The 18,497-nt window shown below is 44.6% G+C and overlaps 1 protein-coding gene across 1 annotated transcript; it reads left to right on the forward strand.

Moving 5' to 3' along the window:
• The first annotated feature begins 2,007 nt into the window (after nucleotides 1–2,007).
• Nucleotides 2,008–9,698, forward strand: SAT1 (spermidine/spermine N1-acetyltransferase 1). Its single transcript, XM_078657779.1, has 6 exons — nucleotides 2,008–2,324; nucleotides 2,977–3,028; nucleotides 3,135–3,218; nucleotides 4,168–4,269; nucleotides 7,166–7,206; nucleotides 9,159–9,698. Exons 1-6 carry the CDS (start codon nucleotides 2,259–2,261, stop codon nucleotides 9,327–9,329), a joined length of 516 nt encoding a protein of 171 aa, XP_078513905.1. The 5' UTR covers nucleotides 2,008–2,258; the 3' UTR covers nucleotides 9,330–9,698.
• The last annotated feature ends 8,799 nt before the right edge of the window (nucleotides 9,699–18,497 follow it).

The raw sequence follows: 18,497 nt of genomic DNA on the forward strand, positions 1-18,497 counted from the left end.
CGCCGTGCTATTTTTTATGAGGAATACTTTTTTCCAATTTTTTTAAAATTATGTTGAGAGCGCTCGTGCAAAATATTCGTAAATAACTCCTGAATTACTCTGACATCCTTCACCCCGATGGTATGACTCATGTAACCTACTATGTGCATTTGCTTTGCAGTAGTATTATTATTTGTCATTTACATAGCGCACAAGAATTTCTGTATCGTATTATTTGAAGATTATGCTTGCCTGACGATTATTGAATGTTATAGTTAACGAATAAATATGCCTTGCGATGCTGTACAGTGCTTAGACGCCCTCTCTTTTGGAAAGGTATGCGCTACAGAACAGCGAATAACATTAAATACCCTGTCTTGAGCTTTCTCTGGAGAAAATGACCAGAGATTTCAGCAGACTGTGGTCTGGTATTTGTTTGGGCAAGTAAAGGCTTCCTAGGTCTGGAGCATTGTTTTTCTTAGTAGAAGCCCCCCACCAGGGCCTTTCCCAGCCCTAGCTGGGATGTTGTGTATTGGGGCTATCAGTTAAGATCACTGCGCCGTTGATTTGAGGCCTGTCAGGTCGGCTTCAAACAAGGTCTCGATGGCGACCAGGCCTCAAAGCCGCCTGCGATCGAGGGCGCGACACATAACGAGATTAATTTGCTGTTGTGGCTCCTTTTCCTGAGATGGTAAATTGTTTTAACAAGGCCTGCAAATTACTCTCTAGTGGCTCATTAATTATAGTGCTGCCGGGTGTGAAGTGGGCCCTGAATGTGTAAGCCAGGCCAGCCTGTTTGATCAGTGCTGCCCTCTGAGGGCAGACAGGCCTTTGTTATCTGCGCCCGCCTGTCACGCGGATGTGGATTGGGAGCCGGACTGGTCTGCCCAGAGAGGCGGCGTGCGGCATGGAGCGAAGCACTGGCTGCTTTGAAGGGAACAGGTGCAAGAGTGGGTAGAAGGTACTTTCAGGATGGCAAGAGCCCACTGGATGTGCCAGCCTGAGATTGGCAGCAGGGCAAGGAGAGCACGCAAGGTGTGAACGGCTACAGGAGGCCCTGCAGGAGAAGAGCACGGGACATGGCACTAGGGAAAGTGGGCACATGCGGCATGGAGGACAGAGCCACCATGGCCGAAGGGGCACTGGTAGATGCACCTTAATTGGGAGGGGTGGCACGAGAATCAGGGAGCATAGCCGCTCTTTACAAGGATTGGGCATAAGATTACAACAAACAATGGCCGTGCAGCCGTGAAACTGACACGGTCAGGCGCCGCAAAAGTCAGATGGCAGCTGTGCACGTCACGATGGATTGGGCATAAGATTTACAATTGTGCGCTTGACAGCAAGCTGGTGGCCGGTAAAAGAAGCACTTTTAAAAGCCAGCTACTAAATGTCTCGTCAGGCACCGCATGCGCAGGCTCAGGCAAGACCTAAAAAAAGAAGTGGGGGGGGAACGATGACGTCACAACAGGAAGTGAAGTCATGAAAGGTGGCTTGCACCATCAGACTCATTGCCTCCCCTCTCTCACCCCTTAGATGTGATTGTATCAGAGAAGCCAGCGCGTGAGCAGCGTTTTGAATGAGTTCTGATCTCTCCCCAGAGAGGCCAAAGAGTGAATGTGTGGCTCCATTTGCTCCAGTTATCGAGCTCCAAGTAAAATAGTGGGGGGACGCTGTCCACCCGCGTGGTACCCCGACTCGAGTCCTGCCTGGGTCTAAGTATCCAAGTATAGGACCTGAGCAAGAAACCCATGTTTTTACGATTTAAAAATCAAATGTCTCATTGTATAACCTTCATTTATTTGACAATTCTTTGTTCAACCCGACAGATGGCGCTCGTGCCTCAAACCGCCTCGAAGAAAAAAAATAGTCGTTTGCCTCGTGTGCGTCATAGTTTCCATGAATACATAACACTAAGCCGGATATGCTGACGTTATGTGGGAGGAGACTGGGGGAAGGGATGTGCATCCCTGTGGTGTCGACGGCTATTGGCTAATCAGCTGAAAGACTCCTAGTGCTCAGAATGACGTCAGCGGGTGAGGTGGGGGAAGAGCGTGCGCGTGATAAATAGGAGCTGTTGAACGACAGGTATCTTTAAGTCCGTTCGGGCGATTCCAGTCAAAGTGGATCAGTTGCTGCAGCTTGATGTTCTACGCCGGGTCAGGCTCCCAGACTGACTGAGGAAGGGACCCACTGGGGGCGCGAATGAAGAAATACCTCTTACTACTATTCAAATACAGGGGTCTCGTCAGAAGAGGGAAAAAGAGCAAACGACGAAAATGGCCAACTATACAGTGCGGACTGCCCTTCCCGGTGACTGTAACGACATTTTGCGATTAATAAAGGTAACTGTCCGCGGAACTAAGAACTATGTCCTGACAGTCATTTTGCAGTGACGTGGTATGTAGCAGAGTCTGCCTCCCTTCCCCCACTCTATCCAAACATTCGAGATGACTGCTTTACGTATAGACGAAAATCAGCGAGAACATGTTTTATTTCTATGTGCGTGTTAGGGGAATGAAACCGACAGTGATCAAGATGGCCGCTGTGCGATGCTGCCTGAGGGCGGTACCGCGCCCTATTGCCCTTGATCTAGTTAACACTGCCAATAACTTGTCAAGTGTCCCTTGCCTTGGAATGCCTGTGGTAAACCCATCTCAACCCACTCGTCCAGAAACACCCGCGGTGTTCGCACTAATACACTCTTGCCGTAAAATTAGCAGGTTTCCCGCAAGTGAAAAGGAACTTCCTCTAGGAAAGAGTTCAAAGTGACTCCAGGAACTAAACGAAACTTGTGTGTATATACTTTTTACCTCTTATACTACACACGTTTAATTTGATTCCTACTATATACCGAGTGTTCATTTTATGGGATTGTCGTTTCCCGTGACAGACTTTTGCTCATCCTGACGTAGAAGTAATTGTAGTTGTACTTTTAATTTCACGTTTCTGGATATGAAACATACAGACCATAATACCATATACTTTGTTCCGTAGGAGCTGGCTAAATACGAAGAAATGGAGGACCAAGTAGTGTTAACTGAAAAAGGTAAATCTTTATTGGTCAAGTTGGAACACTTCCTGGCCAAATGTTGCGCCACGTTTCAACCGCTAATGTGTGTTCTTCCCCCCCCCCCCCCCCTTTTTTTTTTAAGATCTCCTTGAAGATGGCTTTGGCGATCACCCGTTCTACCACTGTCTTGTTGCAGAAGTCCCTAAAGAAAATCAAACTGCTGATGGTAAAGTGTTACGTATTTGTCTATATTGCAGACGTAATGCGTGTTGTCTCAACACATTCAAATAATTATTATCTAACATTTTAGTTGTTTTGTTTGACCCTAATGTGCTTTAATATGCATTGTTGAATTTTGTTTTTTCTTTAATTTGTCCCCAATCTTCAGGTTACAGTCTCTAGCTTCGCCATGTACATGGCCCTAGCGTGTACATGGATGGGCGGGGAGGTAACTAAAAGATCCGTTACACAATAAAGTAGATGATCATGATAACTTTGAGGTAAGGCATAAAGAAAGTGCCAGTCCCAAACTTTGCCAGAAAGTAACACGGTACATCAGAAATATGTCCTACTATTCTTAATTAAATAACAAATAAGCGGGGTGATTATGTACCTTATAAGTGCGATTTGTCGAAAGAGGTATGGGGCCACCTGCAGGCTGTTGCCGTGTGGTACACGAATGCTGGAAATTCGATGTAGGCGGAAAACCCCGAATAATTGCTGCACTGTCTTTAACCGCGGGTTGTTTGCAAAATTTAGAAATAAAATAACGAATGTCAGACTAAAACGTATTTGCTGGATCCCAAAAGCTGCATCCCTTTCTGATGTGCCGTGTAAACACGGGGCAGGGGTGGGGGTATTTCTAACTGCCCTTTGTAATCTTAGCCAGGTACAGTGGAAGTTCTCCACAATCTTCCCGCCTACAAACTGAACTTGTAATATTGTGAAAATGTGCCAACTGCTCACGGTGGCGTTGCTTGTATTGTTTCTGTGAAAATGATGTTCATTCTGAACAGTAGAAGGTCATTTGTTTATGTTTATTGCAACTCCTAACTATAGTTTGGGAATCTAAATTGGTGTATGCATGCATTTAATAGGCGAAAAAATGTGTTGGAAAACTTTCTCTGGTTTCTTGGTTTATTTTTCATCTGATTAACATTCTCTTGTTTTTCCAGGGTATACTATTGTGGGATTTGCGATGTATTACTTCACTTACGACCCATGGATTGGAAAACTGCTTTATCTTGAAGACTTCTATGTAATGGACGAGTTGCGAGGTATGTTGTCCGGTGTGGTATGTTTTGATTGCGAGCGAGGCGAAGGTTACTTTCCGTCACAAGATCTTTCTCAGCAGCGCTCTCTGAACTGAAGTAAAACCGTACTCTTTCACGCCCCGGATTTCAGCATCGATGGGGCACTGATTGGGCGTTTTATTACTTAGTGATACTGTAGACACCTGTTAACCTATGGTCTTCAAAATGAAATTCTGACGCTCCATTGACCTGTATGGTTGCCAGGGCCGGCTCCAGGAATTTTTATTTGGGTGGACCAAGGGTGCATTTGGGTGGGCCACTGCAGGCTCAATTTGTTGCATATATGTCTGGGCAGGCCTGATTCAGGGCCCTCCTTTATCTCTTATTAGCCTTACAAGGCCCAGTAAAACGCACTCTTTTCCAAATCTCTTTCTAAATATTATCACTCTCAAAGTGTTTTTTCCATGTAATGTTCCATTGTTGGGAAGAGGAGGTTTCTGAGGTGGGAGTATCAGGCAAGTGACACTTCAGGGGCTAGCTACCTCTGTGCGAGCCTTCAGGGAGAAATCCCTCTTCATTACTACCACCACCTGACAGGCTTCATTATCCACTACTCCTCCAGTGCTCCTTATTGCACAGCTGACCTTGGGCCCCAGCCCCATATCGGGCACCATCAGGCTCCAAGTAAATTTTTTCCACTAAAAACATTAGTAAAATCACCTTCAAACTTGAAACATTGAATATAGCAGTAAATATAATTAGAACACACTTTAAAGTATGTTCCACAGAAGCCCTTATGACCCGACTGCTTATTAAATAAACAATAACAGAATGGCCATGACAGGGCTGGCCTTAGTGCTGGTGCGAAAATCCTTTTTGGCGCCCCATCACTGACCTCGTTCTCCGTAAATACCTTCACCACCACCTTCCAACAGTGCCCCACAACCCTCTATGGGCCCCCTATTGACCTTCTCCTCAGACTCCCTCACTATCACCCTCCACCAGTGCCCCTCACTTCTCTGTAGCCCCTCCCCCTCATGACTTCCTCCTCAGACTCCCTCACTACCACCCTCCACCAGTGCCCCTCATTTCTCTGTAGCCCTCCCCCTCATGACCTCCTCCTCAGACTCCCTCACTACCACCCTCCACCAGTGCCCCTCATTTCTCTGTAGCCCCTCCCCCTCATGACCTCCTCAGACTCCCTCACTACCACCCTCCACCAGTGCCCCTCATCGCTCCGTAGCCCCTCCCACTACCTTCTCCTCGGATTCCCTCACTGCCACCCTCCAACAGTGCCCCTTATCTTTATGTAGCCCCTCTCTCATATGCATTTCACTTGTATAGCGCTACTCATATCAGTGTAGTATTTGTCAGTACTTTACACCACGCACACATTATACAGAGACAATGAATCATACAAGTATGTAAATCAGTCTACAGGGAATGTCACAGAAGCCGATGAGGATTACAAGGTGTAGGAATCACGTGTCATCCATACTGGTGGGCAGTATATTTTAAAAGGGTTTGGTCTGGGGAAACCCAACCTTAGGATTTAAAGAGTAAACCATGGGGGTCAGCGTTACTGATAAAAATGTATATCTGCCCAAACATACTCATTTTACCAATATTAGAATAATGAAAGACTGAGGAAGTTCTAACTATATCACAAAACAAAAAAAGCAAAGTTCAAACTATACCATTCATGTTTGTATGTAGCTCTTTGGTGACAGTTCATGGTCACTGTCCTATGTTAGGATTGTAACTTCTGAACTGCAAGTAACACAATGATCTCTGTAAAAAGGCAGTAACCCACTGAGCTTCCACATAAAATAGTTAATTTGCATTTAAAAACTACTAACAGACAAATGATTGCTCTCCAGAAGGATCATTAATCGCCAGCGTTATCTGGGCATTTTGTATTGTCTTATTGTTGTCCTGCATCAACCATGATAATGATAAAAAACTGTTTAAATGAAGTGCGCGAAGTATGTGTCCTGCTGGGCCTGTGCAGATTTTAAAAAGAAAACAAATAGTAACACATTCTGTTACCTACTACTCCATTAGTCAAACTTTGTGTCACAGCCTGATGTGATAAGCGGCTGCAGGGGTCAGGAAAGGTTTATGAATGAACAAACTTCTTTTCTCCTGCGCTGCATAGAAAAAGAAATTTCCACGCAGCAGAACAGTAGGCAACGGTTACCATTAACAAATATAGAATTTTTCCCCTTTGCCATGTGCAGATGAAGGGGTGAAAGAATAAACAAAGCCTCATTAACATGTTAATGGTCTTTTAAAGACCTGTGAAGTACTAGGGTGCGCCTGCGATAATCTCTAAAAGTGTCTGTGTGTGCCCCAGAATCTCTCTCAGCCCGGGCGCACACACACACAGACAGCCCTTTGAGCCCAATGCCGTTGCGTGCCTGCCTTCAAGCCCTCATTGCGCGGGCCAAGGCTCCTCTTTGGGTGGGCCAGGCTCATGTTTGGGTGGGCCTGGCCCACCCGCTAGAACCGGGCCTGATGGTTGCATAATTAGGTATGCAGCAAATCGACCCCCCTCAACGATATGCTGGTATCAGCCTAGCCTCCCCAACTACGTACATCAGTTGATATGGGTGAAAAATTGACTGGACATTAAAGCAAATGGTAAACCTGACTTTGCACTGCTCTTTAAGTTTAAGGCCTTCCTTTAAGAGGTTGTAGAGCGAACACTTTTTGAGTAAGCTCTCACGTTGGAATATTCACTTTTGCTTGTTGCATAATGTGTTTGGGACCTAAACGGTTCTTCTGGCTCTGTCTTTCGTGTAGTTCTTAGTTTTTCTCTTTAGTTGTCCTATTCCACCGTGTTAGGCTAAAAGCGTTTCCGAATGAGCAGCGCATTGTCTAAAGACGTTTTCAAATAACTCATTTGCTTTCGTTGTAGGTTCTGGCATTGGATCCGAAATCTTCAAGCGGCTGAGTCAGGTAATTGAGTTTTCTACCTTACACTCTTGAGTTTGTGCAAGTGGGCTCGTCGTAGTTATTGTACATGGACTATTGCTCCCGCAGTTACTAAAGCCGTTAACTCCAGGCTTTGGAAAATCATGTTTCTAGACCGGCAGGTCTAGTAACTTGAATAATCTACTCAATTTAACTTGAATGTATTTGATAGATAAACCGGGCGTATTCGGTTACCATAGGAAAATATTTTATTTTGCAGAACTACCCTTATCTTCATAATCACATAGAGCACCTTCCAATATGAGCTCAGCATTCCTGCTGAGCGTTTGCACCATGCATAAGAATCTAGTCCACATATAGAGAAAACTTGACACCTGGCTTGCATCTTGGTTTACTAATGGCATTGCCATGAGGGTAGGGGACAGGAATGTTTCTCCATTCACCTAAACTCACTTTTAATAAATATATTACTAAAGCATGAGGTGGTAGTGCACTGTCATTTACTGACAGCATACTCTCAATTGAAATTGGCAAAACAATTCCAACATGCAGTTTTACTTATACAACTATATGGTGTATAAAACGATTGTGCAAATCGTGTTTCAGAAAACATATTTATCGTTTACCATCACAAAATAAAATGATTTGTTGTAAAAAAAAAAAAAAAACTTCCATAACTACTAAGATGTATTGTGAAATGTTTGTACAGTTCACATTTTATCTACTTAATTGTTATAATAACACATGGCAACCTACAGGTTTCTTGTCACTTATTGTACTGCATGTTATTGTAGATGTAAACTTAATTTTGCCCTCTCAACACAGAATAAATGTGTCAAGAAAAAAATAAGATTTAAAGGCATCTTCAGTGCTCCTTCCCTTAGTGAGTGAACAGAACACCTGTTTGTCAGCTCGCCAGAAGGGGCGAGTAGGCCCTAAATGTTGTATGTCCTGATAAAATCTTACTCTCCATAGCAAATGGGCAAGTAGATTTGTCGAGGCCTAAACTTGTATTGCTGCAAATGCTCCTATTGGGAGTTACTGACCTTTTAGCTTTAAATAATGCGTCTGCACCCGGGTTTTACAGTTGAAGTATATTTTATTTGTCATGTAATTAAAATTGGTGCTATTAATTGCTATTACATTCCAAATAGAACTAGGAGGATGCAAATGTCAGTCTATGATTAAAACCAAACTGTACAATCAAGCACTTAAAATATATTGACTTTATGATTGATGCAATAGCAGTGACCAACACAGTCAATCCATTCGCTCCTGTATTGCAATAAAGTTCATAATGTAACAAACGGGGGTGCGCAGCTCAAGAAGTCCAATAGGACAATGTAGTTAGAGGTGTAGGGGTAGTTCGCACAGCGATCTTATACATAGGAACTGGCACAAGGTGCAGCACAGGAGGTCCGCCGTTGTTGCTTTGGGATAATTGCACTGAATATCATGTTGACACGTGCTGAATCAAGCCAAATGCATAGGTTCGGGACTGGTCATGCACAATTCTGCCTGTTACCCCAAACAAAGTCTAATTTTGAGAAGTGATTAGGAAACGGATGACAGACCGTTCTGTTTGTATGTATATCCTGACACTGCCCAGCAGTTCAGAAATCCTATTATGTTGCCTCTGCCCCCATATTCAAAATGAAGTGTCAAGCTAGTGTTTCTCATTTGCTTCATATGTAACTAGGATTTTGAGGGCCTTTTTCAGAAAGTAAAAGGTCCTACATCTAGAATTGAAAATATTTCCCTTTACTTTTCTTAGGGCGAGGACAATTATATTGTGAATTTAAGTGGCAGGGATTTTTTTTTTTTCTTACCATTATTACATCTGGTTTCCTCCAGGAAACAAATCGTATAGTAGATAAAGACATGCATGTTATGACTGCTCACTGCATACAATGTTATTCCATTTGGTCTTCAGGCTTTAGTAAATGCATTTTCCCTAAATTTGTTTTCACCAACAGCTAGCTATTAGGTACCGCTGCAGCAGCATGCACTTTTTGGTGGCAGAGTGGAATGAGCCATCGATCAAGTTCTACAAGAGACGTGGTGCTTCAGATCTGTCCAGTGAGGAAGGATGGCGCCTCTTTAAAATTGACAAGGAATACTTGAGCAAAATGGCAACAGAGGAGTGAAGCTAATAGTCAACCATGTCACTTTTAAACTGTTTGTTTAGCTTTCAGTACGACAATGTAGTTAGGTTTACAAGGGCATTAATTTAAAAGCTTTATTACCAGTGGCATTGTAACATACCGTTTTTGCTCTTAACGAATTGAAGTAGTTATAAACACGTTGGCACAAAAGGTTCCAAGCAAAGCCAGTTGTACACTATTCTTTTTACAAAAAGATTTCACCTTGCAGTCTTCAATTATTTAAAGCTTCATTCTTGTGAGTTTCTTGTAAATGTGTACAATGTACACACTGGTATGTAAGGGAGTTTGTGTAATCCATTGTTGTATAAATAAAAGGAATCCATTGTTGTATAAATAAAAGGAATAATTTTATCTGCTTCCTTTTTCTGATGCCTAAGTGAGCAGTGATGTTTTACCCCGGGCACGTTAATACAATGGGTGGTATATGACTAATCAGTAGGTATGGGGGGGGGGGGGGCTTGAGAGGCCCTTTGAACCACATAGCATTGTCAATGGGAGGGATAAGCTGTCAAGTGTCCTCGTAGTCTACAGCTTGTGGGCGAACTGACTTCCCCGCCTGTCCATTTCATATCCCGTCTAATCTTGAAGCGATCCCGCACAGTCCCCATGCCGGCAAATATACCCTCGGCCAGTTTAAACAAGCATTTTCAATGGCAATGGTTTCGCCTTTGGAAAAGTTTGAGCTATTGGCATTGTTAATGACAACATTTTTATTTATGTGTTGGTTTTGAAAACGGATAAATAAATGGCATTGTCACTTACATTGTTATTAGCTTAATCTCTGCAGTCTCTAGAACTCCATAGCACTCCCTAGTTACTCTACACTCCCTAGCACTGTGCACTCCCTAGCTTCCCTAGTCACTCCGCACCTCTTAGCATTGTGCACTCCCTAGCACTCTCTAGTCTTTTCCTAGCACTCCTTAGTCACTCCCTAGCACTCAGCACTCTCTAGTCACTCTGCACTCTCTAGTCACTCTGCACTCTCTAGTCACTCTGCACTCTCTAGTCACTCTGCACTCTCTAGTCACTCTGCACTCTCTAGTCACTCTGCACTCCCTAGTCACTCTGCACTCCCTAGTCACTCTGCACTCCCTAGTCACTCTGCACTCCCTAGTCACTCTGCACTCCCTAGTCACTCTGCACTCCCTAGTCACTCTGCACTCCCTAGTCACTCTGCACTCCCTAGTCACTCTGCACTCCCTAGTCACTCTGCACTCCCTAGTCACTCTGCACTTCCTAGTCACACATGCACACTTAGAGCTACAAACACCTCCCCCCCCAGAGACAAACACACACCATCCCAGAGCCACACACACATACACACTTTGAGCTACAAATATATATCCAGAGCCACACACATACACAGATAGAATTAAAAACTGGACCCTGTTACATAAACTGAGCTGCGAGGAGCAATGTATTAAGTTCATAAGACACAGGGGTGTGCCCTATGCATTCGCTGCAATCATTTTATAAACATAGACCGAACTTTATATATCCCAGGCACCAGCTCTGTGACAGTAGCTCAGTGCATCTGTATGCCGTAACACAACTGCACCCAGTTCAATGCTCTATTGCTACATGGAGATCACGTTCTATTTGTATAGCCTTTGAATTGGGTTTTTACAAATACCAGGTGTCACCTGTGAGACCGCTTCAAGGCGCGTTCATATGCAGTAACACGACAAAGCACCAGTGGCGCACTGACTTTGCACAGGATCGTAAGTTGGAACCGATGAGGCAGTAATCATTATCTAAAATTAGATCTGTTCTTAATCATTTTAAAAATAAACTTGTACGCCCTGAACCTTTCGGGGTGTCTCAGAAGGACAGTCTGGACTCAGGCAAGAGCCAGCGGACGCGTTTCACATGTGCCCATCCACCAACCTCATCATCTCATTGGTTGAGAATGTGCTGCATGTGCCACTTCCGGTGCAAAATGGGGACAAGGGGTTGGCCATGGTAGCACACGTTGCAGCCAAGCAAAGACCCGTACCGCCTAGAAAATGTTTCCATTTGCCCTTTCCATATTTTAAAAGTTAGGTAATTCCTCAACAGATTCCCCATTAGAATTGGAACTTCAACTGGCGCATGCCTGGCTACCGCTCTGCAGAGGTCATGGATAGGAAGGATGAGCACATTTAAGACAGTGACTGGCCCTGTCAGAATCTAGCGCTGCCTCCAGCCTCCCCCCAGAGCGCGCAGTGCTGCTGTCATGAACACTAATCCACTCCTGAGTACAAACCCACACTTAAAGAAACTCACTCACCGTATGCGCTTGCATGAAAAACATAACCTCTGAAACAAAACGCCTGGGAGAAGACACGGTTACGAGAAAGGCAACATATGCCACACACCATGAAGTTAAAGGGCGAAATATAACAGAGAACCCATCACTGACTCCAATTACCCAAATAATTCTCGCATACGTTGTCAACAAATAAATATTGTCTCTGCCTGTAGAGTTAAGCAATTGAAAGACAGGGTCAGTTTCAAAGTCTGTTTTAAAATACAGCTGATGCTAACTACCAGTCTTGCACTGTTTACACAAAACTAACGGGTTGTCGAAAAGCAGCGGTGTGTGTGTGTTTGTCAGGGGGAGGGTTGTGAAAGGAATCCTAGTCCCCATGCTGGTGAGCCCCACCGCCACACACTGGTACAAATTAACCACTGAATCTACCTCAGGGGAGCACTTGATGATGCGCCTCTGAGGAACACTGAGTGGCGTGCCTCATGGCAGCGCCTGGTGCTGTACATCAAGGCACTGGATAATAAATGAGCTCTTATGTGGAAATGGTGGCAACTTGGAAGTTTATGAGAAGTTGAGGGGGGCACACATCTGCGCTTGCTACTGGTATTACTTGTGGTAATATTTCTGAAATGCAAATTCTGTATCTGCCCTCCTTACAGGGGGCAATGAAATATTACTATTCCGGCTCTTCTACCCAGAATGTGGTATTATTCTTTAGATACTGCCTACAATGATTCCTAGAATCAGCAAGGAGCCTTCCGCAATCCCTCAACCTTACCACCTCAGAGGCTTTGCCTGCTGCACTGCCTGAGAACACTCAGCGAGCTGAAGCACAAACAGAGGTTTCCAAGAGTAGATGCGCGTGCACATACCAGATCTGCCCTGTGTCAACACAAACGTAGCACAAAACCAGCACACACTGCGAGGCTGAAGTGCCCAGACAGGCGAGACAGAATGACGTGCACTAGTGAAGTGGAAGGACACGCACTGGTGAAGTAGCACACACAGGTGATGTGTTAAGAGAGGCATCAGTGAGACATTAAAGCGAGCAGCAGGGAAGTAGAAAGGTGAACACCGGCAGGGAGTAAGGCATACACTAGTGGTGCACATGGACGTGCTTTGAGGAGTTACTAAGGCAAACACTAGTGGCTGAACAGACCTTTCACTATAAAGAGGGACGCACAATGATGAGATAGAAGGTCCCGAGCGTAAGAAGGGCACGCACTAGTGAGGTTGAAGGGTGCACCGGGGAAGTACCTGGTGTGCACTCACGTGAAGTTAAGGTGCACTGGTACAGCACTTGGCGCGTACTGGTGAGGAAAAGCACACGCACCTGTGGCACAAGTGCACCTGCACGTGTCAATCTACAATATTCAATCCCAAAAATCTGAAAACCATGATGAAAGAAACCAATAAAAGGACCAATATGTTTCAAAACAGAGTCCTTCTAAGGGTTTTGTGTTGTATCATAGAAGAGAATTAAAATCTCTCCAACTCTGAACTAAAACCAAGCAACTATCCTAACCCCTAGTCCAATAGATCAAAGCAATCTATTCAACCCTAAGCAGAAGTTTAGAAAAGGTTTCATTCTATTAAGGATTCAGTTAAGTGCAGCTGTCACGCATTAGGAGCAATCATACTGAGGAAGTCTAAAACCAATAAACCTATACAATCAAGGACAGTTATATTATGGAATGGTATTTGCCTGAATATATTTTTGTAATTTTAAAAACCACGATCCTTGACCAGGGGCATTAGTGCGCCTTACAGGAGCGCCATAACCTGTTACGAGTTTCTTTTTTTAAGCATTGGGGAGATTGATTTGCCCGGAATCACAGGACGTTGAGCCAATGGCAGTGATCAAGCCTGGTTCCTCAATTCCAAGATCACCAACTCTACCTTCAAGGCCAAATCTGTAATAAGTCTGCTTTAAAGCATTAGGAGCATAGGGGACATGTGAGGAGAAGAAGACAATGGGAAGAAGGGTATTAAGAAAAAAAGAAAATAAATGTGATATTATATTGCTATGAACACAACAGGATTTAAAATTACTGAAGGCACTTCAAAGGGAGAACAGAAGAAGTATGGGACATGAACAAGAAATAAAGGGCTTTGAAGCAGAGTTTGTGAGAAGGTCATTGAAAAAAGTGAAAGGGACACAGGATTCTAGCACAAGCATAAACAGCGAAGAAAACGCCCATTCTGGCATAAGAGAGTGGGGAAATCCCATCTTAATTAGGCCATCCATATCTAAGTAAGACCTCTTTCTAAATTCCAGGGATTGTAACAGTCAGTGTTGGTATGCTGAAGAGAGCAAAAAGTACAAGGGATGGATGGAATGCTTAACAATGCGAACATTCATCCCCAGTCAAAGATCTGGGTTTAATCCATTGTTTTTTTTGTTCACCACACCACCCCAGTTTGAACCCAGGCATATGCAAATCAGTCTTGACCCTGTTCCTCATGGGAACAGTCCAGCCCAAACTGGCAAGCCAGGTGGTCATCCATGGACCGGAAACAAGCATCCTCTGACTGGTTACGGGGGGGGGGGGGGATCACCCCTCACCAGCAAGCCAAGTTAGCTTGAATCCAGTAGCGCAGTGAGCATGGGACCCGTGTCTGGGCATACCCTTCCCGTTTCAGGTGACAAAAGCAAAAAGAACAATTGATGGACGGAATGCTGAACAATGCAAACATTCACCCCCAGTCAAAAGATCTGGGTTTAATCCATTGTGCTGAGGAGAGGCAGCTGTGGCAAAGATGTGCAAAACCTCAGTGAAGAGGTCTAAAATCGGTCTGGTGTTGCTAGTGTTCCTGTTCAGAGGGTTTGTAGTATGTTATTTCAGGCTAGACTGTACTGAATGGGGCAGGACCAAGCTGATTTGTATATGGTTAGTCTTTTTGCGTTCTGCCACACTGAGGAAAGAACACTATGAACTGGAATGTGGCCAGTGCAAATCCAGTCCACTGGGGCTGATTTACAAGTATTCTACTGATCACTTTTTTATGTTTCTTAGGTTTGATACTTTTCATAGACGTTGCATAGTCCCTTGTTCGACTCATGAAGAGAAAATTTGAAGAGGACATAGGTCACTCGTGGATCTCTACGGTGTGGAGTGATAGTACAGCCAGTAATTGCAACTTTTACATTGATAGCAAACGTTCAACATCACAAAAAGTTTTAAATGTACCAGACAGGAGGTGATCTAACCCTACCTATCCACAACCATAGTTTACTCTTGTACTAGAGCTCTCTGTTATTGGGATTGCAATTATATGGCTGAATAGAAATGAAGTTGTAAAACATTGCAGTACTTTTGATACAAATAATGAACAGCTAACTTTCCCTTGAAGAAAAAGGTCTCTTCAATTCCAAAGAAAATATTCTGCAAGAAAAGAAGAGCCAGAGAGGGGCAGAGTATGATGTAAAAGACATTAATGTACTTGATTTTTGCCTGCACAAGCATCGGTGAAGTCAATAGGAATTTAGATTGAGGTAAAGTTGTTGATCGTGCTTGCCCAACCTGAGTGGACGTCAACTGCCTTGAGTGCCTGTACTAGATAGCTTTTCATTGGCAGTTCTGCTGTCACGGTGTTGATGGGACATGACCAAGCACAGCAGTTATGAGAACTGCTGTAGGTAGAGCAGTTCCTGAATATCAGACACTATAGGACACCCATCATAAATGGCGACGTCATGCAGGCACATCAGTTTAAGTGTGAAGCATCCACTTCTGGTGCTTGAAATACATTTTCACATTTGCACTGGACATTTTCCGTTCCGGTGCACATGGAACAATATAACTAGCGTTTTGTTATTTTACTTAATTTTATATTCACTTTGAAATTTCGGTTTCAGATTCTCACAGACTGTAAGTCCTTCCAACACCTTTCTTTTCACACTTGGTGGGTCTGGGTATTCTATCTTTGTAGCGTTCATACGCTACACTCTGATAGTCACTCCTCTCTGATTATCTCTAACATAGTCTGGCTTTCTTTGGCCAGTTATGTTCAACCCTGTGCTCAGGAGTCCGAGGCATACACCTCTAATACCTCAATCATTTTTAGATTTTTTCGCGTTTGTTTTTCTATTTTTACCTTTGAAGCAGCTGTTCCACTGGCGCACCCCTACCCCTATCTATTCCCCCTTTCTTGCTTTGTTTTTTCCCTTGTCCATTACGGTATAATTTGATACATGGCTGGTTTCCTTCCAGTCCCTACACAATATTTTCTGAGGTTTTTGGATTAAATGTGCTACTTTTACTTATGTACCGTGTTTCATACTTTTTAAAGGGACATGGTGTAGTATTTTTCCTTTTATTGTTGCCATCGACTTTTGTTTATATCTGCTTTTGTATGTGCCTTTAAACTTTTTGCATATACCGCTTTGTCAAGCCTGTATCATTCATTACATTTATAAATTGCATTCCCCTTTTGTTTAAACTTCAGTAAATACTTTGAGCAAAAAAATAAAAACAAATTCTGTTACCTGACTTAGATCGCCTACCAGGTTATGGCTGATCAATGGGTAATATCACTTTTATGTCATATCACCAAATATGCTAATTAATATCACGAAACATTTGAAAACTCCAGATCTTGTTGGGATTCCTTTTATTAACCAGTGCAAATTAAATAACACCATAAAAATGCGCCTCCTAGCTCAAGGACTACTACTTTAGTTCAATTACGGACTCGTCTCTCAATATTAGACTACACAGGCCAACGCTTCACTCAACAGCTTATAACTTCACATCGTCATTACCCGCTCCCTACATCATTAACGCAACACAAAAAAGTAACGTATGTCCTCAAACGTTGGCATCGCGAATCAGAGGCAAGACAGCGGCGCGAGACGTTGCAAGGATTCAGAGGTGCGTTTGCTGTCGAGTGATAAAATCAGCCGGAGTGAGACACGGAAGGAGAAGCGAGCTTTCAGTTTCGTAACATGACAGTGCAAAGCCGCTGCCCATGCCTAGGCCTGGGGCCTCAGCACACTTCCAGGCCCAAGGGCGCCCCCAATAACACCCACCCGCAACAGCACAACCTGGACAGCGGAGGAAACACGCAACCGTTACGACTAAAAAGCTTCAGAGTAACAAGTGCGCTGCACACACAGAACAGAGCACTGAGCCGGATATGGGAGGGGTTATTGGCACACAGATCGGGCACCTTCATAAAAATAAATCCAATCTACAAAACACGGGCTTTAGCCAGATCAGATCGCACACTGTCAGCGGCTCCGTGGACAGGAGCCGGGAAGGGCTCGCACTCACCCAGCTCGTCCTGCGCTGTGGCGGCTGCTGCAGGGGCGGCCATGTTTGCCGGGTGGAGAACAGCAGCAGGCGGGGTTTCTGTTCGTTATTTTGATGGTTCTCCTCTGAAAGGCTGTGTCTGTTGTCTCCGCCGACTTCGGTCGAACAAGCGCGGATTTTTGTCCACCGCGAGTCTGCGTAATGCGGAAAGATGAGAGGAAAACGCCCCCCTTAGCCTCGGAGAGAGCCAGGCGGCTGTAGCTGGTAAGAGAAACAGCCTTGACTCTGGCTGTGACTCCCTCTGCCTGCAGCCGGCCCTCCTTCCCCTACACTGGTATATTTAGAAAGAGCTGAGCCATCGCACGGGAACGGCACTGGGTTCTCCGGATTTTATACACAAATCTCACGTGAACTTTGCTGTAAATATTTTATTTCCATGTTACTTTCGTTTTTTAAATAAAACTGGAATTTGCCGTTCTTGTTTACACGCGGCTTGCCACGGGGAGTTTACACGTGCGTTTCTTTGACTGCACATTGTCCTGTGATTTTAGTTAGACGATGCGAAATAAATCGAAAACAAAAGTAAAGGTTTGGGGTTGCTTTCCATTGTGTCATTGGTGCTGCAGTTTAAATCAGTGGTGTATGCGGAAATTCATTCTGAAATATAAAGACACTGACCTGCGTCTATGTTGGTGTCCATGGCACACACCTTCCTCACTCACGTTGATGTCACAGATCAAAATTTCTCCCTCTATCTGCTCAGTTGTGTTGTAGCAGTCCAAAACAAGCCCAAGTCGTCAAAAAGCGAACAACAAGCACCTACGAGGACACAGGGGGCGGGAGAGGAAAAGGACGGCGGGAGGGGGGCAGGAGAGGACACGGACGGCGGAAGAGGACACGGACGGCGGGAGGGACACGGACGGCGGGAGGGAGGCGGGAAACGTGCACAGGACAGCGAGGGGGGGGGCGGGGAGGCACACGGAGGGGGCGGGAACGGACAGCGCATCTGAAATCACTTTCAGTGAAAGGGGAGGGAACGGGAAAAAACTTAACTCCGCCCAGGGAAAAAATCTCGGGAACGCCCCCGAATCTGGTCCGGCCTTGACGGACAGATCCGGCACCCAATGGCTAGCCTCCATTTATGGAGCTAGCCAATGAGAGCCGGGGGACGTTCCCGAAGTCCTTATTGTCAACAAAGGATTTCACCTGCGCCGAAAAGCTGCGCAGAGCGCAGCCTTCGGCAGGCAAAACCCAAAAAAGACGGTCAGATGGATTTTTGAATCTGCGATCTGCCCTCAGCTGTTCTGTTGGAACTGTCAATTCGTGGCAGCTGATCATAATTATGTTTTTTTTCATATAGCCACATTGGTTTGGGAAACTGCTGTCTACACACTAGATTTACAAGTGCATTACGTCGAAGTCCTGCACGGGGGATCAAGAAGGAGGATGATTGCGTGCATTCCTAAGGAATTAGTTCCCATGACCTGTATATATTTTGGGCAGGGCACTGATGTGCAGCAGGGTTGCCTAAATTATACGGCAAAACACATCACATTTTAGGACCGTATTGTTATTTTTCTTCTACACGATAGGCATGTCTGGGTAAAGGGTTCCATCTCATTAACAGTTTGGCACTCTAAGACA

This window comes from Lissotriton helveticus, chromosome 8 (assembly GCF_964261635.1).
Source record: "Lissotriton helveticus chromosome 8, aLisHel1.1, whole genome shotgun sequence".
Classification (NCBI taxonomy): Eukaryota; Metazoa; Chordata; class Amphibia; order Caudata; family Salamandridae; genus Lissotriton; species Lissotriton helveticus.

Bases quoted from the DNA above. Each gene is read 5' to 3' on its own strand.
- SAT1 (XM_078657779.1), top strand. From the start codon at position 2,259: ATGGCCAACTATACAGTGCGGACTGCCCTTCCCGGTGACTGTAACGAC. The intron at 3,029-3,134 runs GTAAATCTTTAT...TTTTTTTTTAAG, and splicing joins AGTAGTGTTAACTGAAAAAG to ATCTCCTTGAAGATGGCTTT. The intron at 7,207-9,158 runs GTAATTGAGTTT...TTTCACCAACAG, and splicing joins TCTTCAAGCGGCTGAGTCAG to CTAGCTATTAGGTACCGCTG.